At 32.9% G+C, this 13,556-nt stretch overlaps 1 protein-coding gene across 1 annotated transcript; it reads left to right on the top strand.

Moving 5' to 3' along the window:
- Positions 1 to 5,596: 5,596 nt before the first annotated feature.
- Positions 5,597 to 8,874, top strand: LOC139483616 (uncharacterized). The gene is made up of 3 exons (XM_071267610.1): positions 5,597 to 5,729; positions 6,429 to 6,673; positions 7,821 to 8,874. The coding sequence occupies exons 1-3, from the start codon at positions 5,705 to 5,707 to the stop codon at positions 7,947 to 7,949; spliced, it is 399 nt and encodes a 132-aa protein (XP_071123711.1). The 5' UTR covers positions 5,597 to 5,704; the 3' UTR covers positions 7,950 to 8,874.
- Positions 8,875 to 13,556: the final 4,682 nt, after the last annotated feature.

Genomic DNA, 13,556 nt, shown 5'->3' on the forward strand with positions numbered 1-13,556 from the left:
GATAACATTTATTAATAAATTTTATTTCAATTTAAAATCATATTATCCGCTAGTCTTACGCATTTGTTACAATAGAGTCATATTTTATTTATGTTTACTTTTTAATATATATCCATTTATATTCTGATTTAATTTTACAAATCTTTATCGAATATCCAAGGACAATACACTATTTACATTGTATAGATATAGTTAACGAAAATCGTCCGTTTGAGACTAGGACTAGAAACAAGATAACTATTAGATAAATACTAGTACCTGTAATAGCTGGTAGTGGGCGAAGAAACATAGGTAATGATGGATTATCTCCCCTCTAACAGTAAACACTTTTTGATGAATTTCAAAAATGTATACCGAAGACGTATAAAAACGCAACACTAGATGGTAATTATTTGTACCTCTATCTCACCCAGAAAGTCTTTTTTGGCAATTATACGCTATAATGCAATTTTTTCACTGATGTAAGTGTAGTTATATATGGGTTTCAAATTTCGCTTCAAGAAATTCGTGTAACGTCAGTAATCCGGTTTGTTCATTTACACCAGTTGATTATTAATTCAGGTTTTGGTTGTTTTTTTTAGACAGAAAAAAGTATGGTAAACTTGATATGGTATTATAAAAAAAAATATAAAGATGATTAATCATGATTTGGTAAATAAAATCACCAAAATGTGTGTAAGATAAATCATGATTTGGTAAATAAATCACATAAATGTTTGTTAGATAAATCATGTTTTGGTAAATAAATCACCTTAATGTGTGTAAGATAAATCATGATTTAGTAAATTCATTCACCAAAATGTGCGTTGCATTTCTTTAGTTCGTCAGTATATAAATCTGTTTTGTGATTGTGTCGGTATACTGTAAAAGTCCAAATTAAATATTCAAGTCCTTCGAGGTTATTTTTACTTATATATAACTGGAACTTTTTATTATTCTTTTACTTAGTTATATTGGTAAAGTTTAGTATTGTAAAAGTCGACAATATCTTTAATAAGACCACATTACGTGTGTATTATTTTTGAAGTTAGATATTTAAGATAACTTCACGGTGTGTATTAAAGGTCACTGATCTTTTAACAAAGAACGATGTCAAAATTCAAATTAACCTGTTGAAATCTTGAGTGAGGTAGACAGGGCCAATGGCCCCTGAACTTATTTCAAATAAGGGTCTTCAATGGCGAATCAACAACTTTTCATAAGGGGCCCGGGGGGGGGGGGGGGGGGGGGGGTCGCTGACTGACCTGAGGGGGTCCGCTCTAGTCATGCTTCAGTAAATGATTCCCTATATAAACAACCAAATCCCCCCCCCCCCCCGGATCCGCCTATGGTCTTTATAAAAAAAAGAGGGAAAAGGGGGTTCAAACAAAATGTCCCAATTCAAATGCATTGGTCGTCCAAAAAGGGGGGTTCCAACCCCAGACCCCCCCCCCACACACTTTTGCATGGAGCCGCCACTGCTTTATGTTACCTGAAGGATAACAATAAATGATGGCTCAATATTGTTTTTATTGAATCTTTGAATGGTTGTTGCTCCTTTGGTGTTGTCCCTTTTTTTCTAGACCCGGAGCGATGTAGAGCTTGACCAATTTATAAACATTTTGGATTAAGGAAGTTCGCTATTAAGGTTCAATATAACAAGCTTTTCATAACATTATTATATATTGAAGGGGATTAATCAATAAAGGAACCAAAAGAGCGAAAACATAAATAGGTCCGTGTACTTGTTTTCGAGGTATTAGCCATTGCAATTTTGGCGGGAACATGTTCTCTCTTGATTTTTCATAGCTTTATCATTGACAAAAAACCATAACAAAAAATAACAAAGATTTTATAGGACTTTTACCAATGGTTTATACTTATATATGTAAAAGATTTATAAAAAGAAAAAAGGGGGTTAGTGGGCAAAATTTTCTAAAGCATTCTAATGGATAAAACCAGAGGATTCTGAAAATCTAAGATACATTCCAAAACATGACAAGCGAAAATCCTTAAGAATGAATGTATTCTGACCTCTTGATGTCGTTCTCCAAATCTTGTCGTTTGATTGCTACCTACTAGAAGTATTCCTCACATGCTAAGAATGAACTAAATATCAAAGGCTTCTGATCTGGGGTAAGCACAAAAATGCAGTGGGGTTAAATATGTTTTGTGAGATATCAAACCTCACCAAATTTCTCTATTCATTGTAGAATAAACAAACACAAAGCACAGTAGAACTCGGTTCAAAATGAGTATTTGTGTTTTTCTTTTGTAGAGAAACAATATGACAAGACAGCAGTGGGTATTCCAAAAGTTACTTGGAAGCATTTATTCATGCATTAAGTACGTTTTAACTGATTTTTTAACAAACACTTTTTAAAAGTTTCGATTTTGTATACACCCCAAAGAGTCCAAAGAACTAGAAATTTATTTGGCGTGGCCTAAACAGAATGATATGGTATTTGATTAAAGCCGGACGATCATCAGTGGTCACGTGCACTCTCATCTTCGCCGATACTAGGAATTGTTCTTGATGATGAATGAGTTTCATATTTTCGTAACATATTTTTCCAGCACTACTGAACATAAAGGCTTCATATCTAATCTACCGCATAAAAGTGATGACCTGTAGCGTGTAAGCTATTTCAGAGCTGTCAGACATCTATGCCTGTTTTTCGTTACTTAGAAATAATAGTAAGAGTTGGACACGACAAAGGCTGCATTTCGTTAGGTTCAATATACTTCTGAACAGATAGTGGATAGTACTAGTTACTATTAACATTTGAATTAGCTTGTTTGAGAGTGTTATATCCACTGAGTTTATGTATTTGTTGTGTCCCCACCAGATGTGGTTTGAGCTACTTATACATGTCTGTCTTAAAGCGGTTTGTGTAAAACTGTGTTCCAGACTGACGATGATTTTGCACTTTCAGAAAAGAATCAAAAGCTCAAAATTGACAAGTTGATAGTAGAGGGGCATTATAATTTCTGGTCTGTGCGTCCGTTCTTTCGTTCGTCCGTCTGTCCCGCTTCAGGTTAACGTTTTTGGTCAATGTAGTTTTTGATGAAGTTGAAGTCCAATCAGCTTCAAACTAAGTGCGCATGTTCCTTATGATATGATCTTTCTAATTTAATATAAATATATATATCTTTATTTGCAAAACATACAAAAACCAATTTTGGTTGTGGCAAATACATTGACAAACAAACATAATGAAACATAATGAAAACTCGACAATATTATAAGAAATATGATAAAAACAGTTACTGTTCTCCTATCCTCAGTTCTAATGACTCTTTAATAAAAGAAACAACTGCTTTTACATCATTTGGTGTTGATGGATTAAGTATTATCACGAGTTTATCAGTAAAATTAAGTGTATTAAAATTTACATATTTTTGTATATAATATTTTAGAAAGATTTCTCTTATATTTTTATTTATTTTACAGTTGAAGAAAAAATGAAATTCATCGACTAAGATATTACATATTTTACATTTTCTTTCATTTCGTGGTATTTTGGTATATCGTCCAGTTTCTATGAAGAGACAATGTTCGCTTATTCTAAATTTGGTTAACATTTTTCTTGTCTCTTTACTTGGGTGTGATAGGTAGTATTGCATTTGGTTATTTATGTTAGATTTAAGAAATTTATATAGATATATTTTATTATTTTCATTTAAGTTATTTATTTTATCATCAATAAGAGTTTGATAATAGTTGATATAACTTTTTTTTAATTGGGGTTTTAACATTTTAGTCTGTTTTAAAGTTTTAGTTTCCTCAATAAGTTTAATGTCAATATTTATATCTTGTGACACATTTTTTGCAAAAGTATACCAAGAGTATGTTCCCTTGGTATCTAAACTTTTAGTTAATTTAAAGGCTTCATTAAGAAGTGGGTTTAGATTTTCATTATTTAATCTAGATAGGTACATCATAGTTTGGGTTTTTATGAAAGTTTCTAATGGCAAAAGTCCTAGTTCATTTCTAACAGCTAGATTTGTTGAGCTTCTTTTTGTCCCCAGTACTTGTTTCATAAAATGTAGCTGGGTTTTATATCCAAATTAGATTTTAGACCCCGATATCACGGTCAACTGAACATAAAAATGATAGTGCAAGTTTCAGGTTAAAGTTTTTGGTCAAGGTAGTTTGTGGATGGAGTTGAAGTCCAATCAACTTGAAACTTATTACACAAGTTCCCTATGAAATGATCATTCTAATTTCAATGCCAAATTAGATTTTTACCCCCAATTTCACGGTCCACTGAACATATAAATTGATAGTGCGAATGGGGCATCCGTGTACTGTGGACACATTCTTGTTTATTATAATTTATGAATACGAAAAAAAAGGAAGACTTTGTATGATTGTTACAAGGGACCAACTGTGTAGAAGTTAAAAACTATAAGTCACCTTCTTCAATGAACAGACAAAATTCGGGGTAAGGGTAAGAGTAAGGATTAGGGTTAACATCATAATGTATTGATTGTTCTTGTCCTAAATATTCATGAGATATTTTGTTATTTGACCAAAAGCAAACACAAAACAATCGAGCTTTAATTCTTAATGTATAAAAAACTATAGCAACAAACATTATCATATTCTCATGCACAGAATCGACTTATACATGAAGGTTTTGGTACGGTTTAGAGAATAAAAGACAGAATGTGCAGAAAAGCAGAAAAGATGTAAAAAAAAAAGAATAGATAATAGAGATGATAGGACAAGAAGAATACATACTAATGGGCTGCTAGAATATATAGATGGAGAAAAATGGGCAAATACTATAAAGAATACAGAAAAATGACCTAAAGGTGTAATACCAACAAATCATGGTACGTCACATCCGGTTGTATACGAAAATAGGTCGAAAAAAAATATTCCCTCGAATTTGACAGTTGTAGGTAATTAATCCTACATTTTATTGCAGTAAAACATTTCTGTGTCATAAACATAGTATGTCTTGGGTATTTCAAATCACTAATATTTTTTTTATTTGGGGTTTCTATAGAAAATTTTGTAAACTTGAGGTTCCATGGTTCTTAAACCTTGTACACAGGTTAGATAAAGGGAGAAATTTGATTGGTTACATTCAAATGATGGTTATTTTCTTGTATGCAATGAAATGTTATGCGATTTTTTTTCTATAGTACTGGACAGGATAAAACTTTACGCATGCCAAGTATTTCTTTTTTTTGAAAAAAAGATAACTTCTGCATATTTTTTTGAAAAGTGCAAATTTAACAAAGACTAATAGGGGAAAATCAATGGTGGTATTACACCCAAACAATTAAAGACCCTCGTACATGTACTGTGGACTACAGCACGATTAATACATCCATACATGTACATACAATAGCGGTCATTGTCATCCATGGGTTTAAAGCTCTACATTTATCAGAATTCAATACATTTGGGGTAACTTAGTATATTATTTTTTATTCAGACATGTTAAAGACGTGATGCACTTTGATAGAAGTGTTATATGTGTCATACTGTTTCAATATCGTAACAATTGTTAAAGATGGTATCATATCGTCGCGCTAATTATCCATTTAAATGTGTCTGTTATTCAATCCTGAATAAATATTAACTAATTATTTTTAGCAACTGAACTAAGGCGTAATTAATTTGTAATTTTAAATTGGATACTTTTTGGACCTATGTACATGTATGTGAACATGGTCGAAAGTTGATAGAGAGATTATTGATATCTAAATGGCCAGCGGAGGACCAACAGATGGTAAATTTATTGTTTTGTTTAATTTAAGGATGTTTGCTACTCTGTTTCAAAATAATTCAATAGATTGTTATGAATTGATAGTATCATAAATAAAAGAACTAAAAAAGCAGATCAAAATGAAGGGATCGTGTGCTTGTTTTCGAGATATTAGCAATTGGAAATTTGGCGGGATATTATGATTCTCTCTAGACTTTTTAAACTTTTAACATAGGTACTCTATTTCTTTAAAAAAAAAATGAAAACATATTAAGGATTTATAGGATTTATAAACTACTATATGTAATAAAATTGTGAAAAGAAAAGTAAGGGTTGGCAGGGAAGTTATTGTAATTGCACTATATGCCAAAAACCAGAGGATTCCGAAAATTTCTAAAAACGAGAGGAGCGAACATCCCCAAAGGATTTCTATTTCTATTATATTTATGTTGTTATTTCATTAATACTTGCACCGTTGTAACACAATAACACACACCATTTTGATTCAATTAAAAGACATCTGCACATTTGAATTTATGAAGGAATTAACAACTGAAATTATATTAAAGAATACTTTTGTTATCCACAGATTGGAAAATATAATTTTAAGACAATTGTTTACAAATTTCTAATGGACTCATTTTGTAAAATTTATGAATATAATTATATCACTAATGCAATTGCAATGTAATGTAAGATTATTATGCAAACATTTTATTATAGACATTGAACCTGCTCCACCATACGAACCACCTAACAGATTTTCAAACATTCACCATGGACCAGGCCCAAGTGATTTCGGGAGGGGTTCACATCCAGCCCCTAACAACTTTTTGTTCAACAGAGCTACATATCCAGAGCTTCCAGGTTTTTATGATGAATATGGACATGATCAATTCAAGATGATGGAATTAAATTCGAAGCATAAAGCGAAGATGAGACGTCAGCTCCATCAACATAATACAACGGTATGAGCAATAACTATACATATATCTTCAAATGTATCAATGTATTAGAAATATTTAATCACTAGCACATTCTCCAAAAGTTTATTTAAATATTCGACGACCCGACGTCATTATCTACGTCACAGGTATAAAAATACTCATGCCAATTCTACCTTCTGCTCCTTTATAACGTTTTACGAAAAATCCCGATAAAAAATAACACGATGAACGGTGTTTTATTTGCGCAATGTCATGTGGAAGAAACTGAAAATGGCCCAGGTATAAATTTTTACTTAAAACCTAGTCTTATGACACACAGCTAATAAACGACAACTAATTAATTACAGGCTCTTGACATCGGACAGGCACACACATAATATTGGTGGGATTCATCGAACATGGAAATAGGCGTAACTCCTCTCCTAACCTGGGACAATGGTATAAAAATGCACTACACATGAAGTCCATAACGATTCGACAATGAACCAAGACCAGGCACACCTGTATTGCTAGATATTGGATATGTTTTGTTTTTGTTTTGTTCAAATAAAACATATACTTGAAGCCTAAAAAAACAATCCATCTTATATTTTCTTTCGTCTGTCATCTTTGCTTTACACTGAAAAAGAATTTTTGAACTGCAAAATCATGTCGATTCTGGTGGAGAGTTGTCTCATTGTCAAATATATCATAACTACCAACTTGTGTATATCTAGAAAAAAACATTGCGAACGCGGCTTGATGACTACCTGAAATGCTTATGGTGAAACATAGCATGGGTCTGTTGTTTTTCAAACTGTTTGTATACACTGATGTATAATGAAGTGGGATATAACTCAGAGAAGAAGAAGACAATCTAGAACACTGATGAGTAAAACATTTCTCACTGGTGCTAGTTTGTAGTATTTTTTCCCCCGAAAAATTTAATAGTAACGATAGATTTAAATGTATATAAATACTATGAATTGCATGCACCCAACTCTTGTCAACGACATCCCTACTGTGAGATCCCCATGTGTAGTCATTGTCGTTAAACACCCCTGTAGTCAATGCATCTGTTTGATTGAGCTTTAATTTTGTTTGTCTGTTTCTTTTTGAATATTCAAGGAATCTAGAGGAATAAAAAAATAATAACATTTTTGTCTTAAAACTGTTTTTCTATTTGCAGGAACTGGCGACGGTACGAACAAGAAGTTCCGGCAGTAAACTTGGACTAATTTTCTTCTTTGTGTTATCTCTTGTTATTGTTGGAGGTTTTGTAGCTCTTGTCTTTTATGTTATCTCGTCCCGTAGTTGATTAAAAAAAAACCAAAAAGAACCATGTATTGTTTTTTTTAATTTTTCATGAAAACATGAAACACTGCATATATTTGTTTTCTCTCTACAGAGATTTTGCCTCACATTTAATGAGAAAGCAACCCAACATTAAAATAAAGCAACCAATACTTTATTTTATTGTATCTGATGATTTTTGTCGAGCCTTCGACTTTTGTCGAAAAAGCAAGACATAGCGATCCTACTTTCCTTCGTCGGTGTCGTCAACAAATATTCACTCTGTGGTTGAAATTTTTGAATTTTTTTAATAACTTTCTGTAACTACATTTTTGTTTCATTGATTTTTACCCCAAACTTCGACAGACGCTTGTTTGTGATCATAAGATAGTATCCAGAAGAGAATTTTGTAAGATGAAATTCCTGTTTTTCAGTATTTTACTTATAAATGGACTTAAATTTTCTGCCTGGAAACATTACATACAGTTTGCAGTTAAAGTTTTTTAAAAATTCATTAGATTCATAAACTGTGTAGTTTTGTTTTTAACAAACTTGGACAGAAGCTTCATACAATCAAAAGATAGTATCGAGAGGAATATTTTTTTTTCTCTCTTTTTTGTCGAGCCTGTGATTAACTGCAAAGGTTTGCAAGACACTGGGTTCCGATGAACCCTTATGCATTTTTGTAATAGTTTATAGCTGTTATGTTCTATGATGTCTTATCGTATTTGAGTTTAAAAGAGTAGAAAACGCATGTATTTAATGTGTAGTGCGTTTTCTCATAATATATCGTATTTCATTTTTAATTTACTTGGCGCATTATTGTGTGATATGTTTTCTTTATCAAAAAAAGAACAGAAAAACTTCGTCTATGTATGCATTTTTTTTTACAATTTATAACGAAGTTTGATTTTATACTTGTTTTCCCAGAATAAATCAAGGGAGACGGATTTATATAAGTTTTTCTTGTTTCTAAGACAAGAGAACAAACTATTTTATTTCCTCAGACACAAACGTGTACAAGAGGTCAAAACAGAGTAGTGTACGATGATAGTGCACGTGATTTTCACGACATTGAAATATATACAGAATCCCAGTATTTCTATTGAAATTTGTATTTCGTGTACTTTTGAAAATAGAATATTGTTTAAAGTAAATTATATTTGTTTAGTTGATAATTAAGTTAAACTTTAACATATTTTGAAAGTTGATCATTTGGTTTTTTTTCCCAATATCTTTCAAAAGTTATGATGAGGGTTCTTTGTGGAACGTTATAAATTTGTTTGAATAATATAGAGTGCAATATTTGCAATTTCTTTTAGAAATAATTACTCTTAAATGAAATTTAAAGAAAATCATTTTTGTTTCTATTGTTTTGAAAACTATAAAAGTTTTACTTGTAGGAGTTTTTGCCTCTTAAAGCCTTTTTGAAATGTTGTTAATGGCAGTTGTTTTTTAGTGTTTCTATAATTTATAAATTGTGTATGAACGATAGATCTGTTTGTCCTTACATTTGTTCACAACTTGACCTTAGAAGCTCGGAGTGGATATGAATCTGTCGGTCACTATTAAAGACGGTGGGAGTGTCTTGAACATGTTTAAGGCTGAACGTTGACATATAATTGATTTTCTACTTCATACTTAAAATAACGCATTTTGGTTTTACATTTTTCTAGCCAGGTCTTTTATAATCTGCAATTAGTTAATTGAATTAAGGAATTTGAATTTGCAGTGGAATTTGATGCGACTGTCGTACAAGTGAGAGGTTTAGCGCTATAACACCAGGTTCAATTCACCATCTTCTACATTTGAAAATGCCAGTACCAAGTCAGGAATATAACAGTTGTTGTCCATTCGTTTGATGTGTTTTTTCATTTGATTTTGCAATTTGATTAGGGACTTTCTCGGATTTTCCTCGGATTCAGTATTTTTGTGATTTTACTTTTTTATAGTCCGTGGCGTTTGTAAATTGCAACATTAGTCTTTTTTTCTGATATTAATCATAAGCATCAATAGGTAAAACAATATTCGATTCTGGCATGATTGTGAGGTGTACAGATTGGTCAGGATATGTATAATGCATATACCAAAATGAAACATATACTGTAAATCAACGTACGGACTATACATGTATACACTAGAACAATGTCATGTAAAAATTAGCTCAAACTCATAAGACTAATAGGAACTGGGTGAAATATTTTGAAACACAACTTTATATTAGCTCGTATGACTGTTATACCAAAAATGAATTTGCATTACTATACGACGTGTCTCGGTGCTGGTTTTTTGGACTTCTAACAACAATTTATTTATTTTTTATGTTTCTGTTGTTTACATTATTGTTTGTAGTCCAAATAATTATGAAATTGTCTTTCCATTTCATCATTGTCATGAAACTTGGTTGGACGAGTATTGTGTGTATAATGTATACAATTCGAGATAACATGTTAATTTCGTATGCGCGTCACTGTTCCCTTTGTTGTCATTGTTTCTTTTTTTAAAACTTCTTTGATATGATATGGTATGTTTCTTTGATGGAATATGATCGTTGTTGTTCTGCGGTTTGCATAGTGTGTCGACATTTGTCTCTTCTCACGTGTGATTGTGCTGTATTTATGTCACGTAGTTTTGTCATTTTACCGATTGTTTTAACATTGCCATAAAGCGGGAAGTTTCAACACACAATTCTATCTTAGACTCTTCTGTACCTAGACATACAATGTATGCAACACCACCATCAATCTTGGCGAGTCACAAAAGGTATAGAAATAGAAAGAAAGTGTATTTGCTTAATTGCGAAGGTTTTTTTTTACATGCAACTCTAGCATGCCATTTATAACACATTTCAACAATTTAAAAATGAAAAAATACAAACGTATCTCTAGCTCTCAAAACACATTTTCTGTTACACATTTTTACAAAAGCCTGATAAATAATGTCAAAATATTATTTTCTTTATTTCAATATAAATTAGGTTTATTGAGTAAGATGACATTTAATGTGTTTAATTGGAGATTATGAAGTACAGTTATTTGGAGGAAATTCGATAAATGAAGGTCAGCTTCTCGTGAAATATGATAACAAGTGGGCAACAGTACACCCTGATCATTTTTCAACAAGTAATATAGCTGTTGTATACAGGCAGCTTTGATTTAGGTATGTATGTTATATGAAGGGATTGTGAATACGAAATGGGGATAAACGAATTAGTGTGCCCAACGAACTCCGTTTAACAAATATCCTAATTAATTTTCAATATTGCAAAGGATGAATGTCTTTCATTTGATGATTATTCTTATTCTACATTTTTTTCGCTTTTTGGTTTCTAATGCGGGGTTCACACATTGCCGATTATTGCTCCCGTTTGAGATCAGACAGCGATACGACACGAAAAGTGAAAAAGTCGGATTAATATCCTCAATTATCTGGAATGTCCTATTATTGTCTGAACGCAGTCGTTTTAGTTCGTAACAGATTCCTACTGGTCGGGAAGGGTCCGAATAGTTCGGCAAAGCACCCCGACAGTTAGGTGCGTCCCGTAACATTCGGGGAAACTCAGCCGATTTTGTCTAGTCGGATTACAATCGTGCCTATGTCGTGACAGAATCTGCTGTATCGGATCGAATTCCTAACAATGTTCTGTGTATTCGGGACGGTGTCCTGTGGAACGGGAATGATCTGGAGAAGTCCCGACAATAACAGAATACAATACGACTGAGACCAGACAAAGCCGTTTGCAATGCGATAGAGCGGACCGTGATAGGATTACGTTCCGACAGTACCTGATCATCCCGATTATGCCGACAGTTTTCGAACGGATAACTTCCGTCAGCGTCGGTTCACTGTCTTGTCAATATCTGATCTCTGTCGGATTACATTCGGTAGAATCGGGACGCAGTCGTGACAGACTCGGTCGAATTTTACCTGACGAAAGATACAAATCGAATTTCCATCCACGATTCACAGGATCTTGATCAGACTTTTGACAAATTTTAATCGGGAATGGTCCTGTCAAGGACGGCAGTAAAAATCGTGAATGTGTGACCCCAGCTTAAAGCAAAAGCGTAAAAGTGGGGGACATCAGCCGTTTTGATTAATTGTAAAATGTTTTGATTAATTGTAAAATGCAACGGCAAAGAACAGAATGTGGGTCAATGTAATTCAATTGAAACACACCCCTTCTCACCAATCGACAGAAGTGTCTGTGTTTATCAAGTGCTGTGAAAAAAGTGATACCGGTATGTTTATATAATAAAGAAGATGTGGTATGATTGCCAATTGGACAACTGTCCACAAGAGACCAAAATGACTCTGACCTTTACAACTTTAGGTCACCATACGGCCTTCAACATGTTTGCATGCTTTTTGTATATTTCTTTTTTTAAAGATTTAGGTTAAAGGTTTTTCAATAAGTTTTAATTAGTCTTATTTTCAATGTTTTGATTTGTAGACTATTTTTTTCCCTTTTTTCCCATTTTGTAATGGAATTGTCAGTTTATCCCTAAGTATTATTCCCTCTTCGTTCCTGTACTAGAAATGCTTAGTATTTTGTGTAGAGCTCCAGATGACTGTTTCCTTAGAAAGTGATGGGAAACTTATTGTTCATCGACAGGAAGAAACATGGGAGATCTGATCTTCTCGATGATCTGGTTTCCATGGTCACCCTCTATGGGATGATGTAACGGCAACCATTGTCTGTCGTATGCTTAATAAAAGGTAAATAGTATTTTTCAGTTTTTCATATTCAAATGAGTATAACGTGTACATAATAGGATTTACATGTTCTACTCAAATGCCTGCGTAAGTGTTAAATCGTTTCAGAATATCACTAACTATCATTCGTTTGATTAATTTCGTAAACGTGTTATATTATGTTTAACCCCGCAGCTTTTTTGTGCCTGTCCCAAGTTAGGAGCCTCTGGTCTTTGTTAGTCTTGTATTATTTTAAATTTTAGTTTCTTGTGTACAATTCGGAGTTTAGTATGGTGTTCATTATCACTGAACTAGTATATATTTGTTAAGGGGCCAGCTGAAGGACGGCTCTAGGTGCGAGAATTTCTCGTTGCATTGAAGACCTGTTGGTGACTTTCTGCTGTTGTCTGCTCTATGGTCGGGTTGTTGTCTCTTTGGCACATTCCCCATTTCCATTCTCAATTTTATATTACCATTTTGTCCTAAGCCCTTGGGATCGTTGAACCGAATTCCACCAGCTGTATAATTGACCCCGTGCTAAAATTTATGTATGAAAGACCATCAAATGATCATTGATCAAATAGTTGGGAAACATATTAAGTCTTAGATGCACGATTTTTTTTGTTACTTGTTATCGGCTAGAACTAGCTATCAGTTACAGCGAGTGCTCTCAGATCAGTAAAAAGTGTACTGTTGTTTGGATTAACAAGTACCTTGCCACGTCCATTTTGTATTTTTTTAGATGTATTTATATTTGTATCATTCTAATGATTTAAGCCTATTTCAACTGTTTTTTATAGTTCGGTCTTATGTTGTACTGTTACACCAGTGTCACAGGTTAGGTGGAGAATTGGGACCACGCTAATATGTTCCATCCCGCCACATTATGTATATAGGTGCCTTTCTCAAGTTAGGAGCCTTTAATTCAGTAGTTGTC

The sequence above is a fragment of the Mytilus edulis genome, chromosome 7 (assembly GCF_963676685.1).
Source record: "Mytilus edulis chromosome 7, xbMytEdul2.2, whole genome shotgun sequence".
NCBI classification, from domain to species: Eukaryota; Metazoa; Mollusca; class Bivalvia; order Mytilida; family Mytilidae; genus Mytilus; species Mytilus edulis.

Coding starts and splice junctions, on each gene's coding strand:
- LOC139483616 (XM_071267610.1), top strand. CDS start 5,705: ATGGCCAGCGGAGGACCAACAGATG. Junction 5,730..6,428: donor CAGCGGAGGACCAACAGATG/GTAAATTTATTG, acceptor ATTTTATTATAG/ACATTGAACCTGCTCCACCA. Junction 6,674..7,820: donor TCCATCAACATAATACAACG/GTATGAGCAATA, acceptor TTCTATTTGCAG/GAACTGGCGACGGTACGAAC.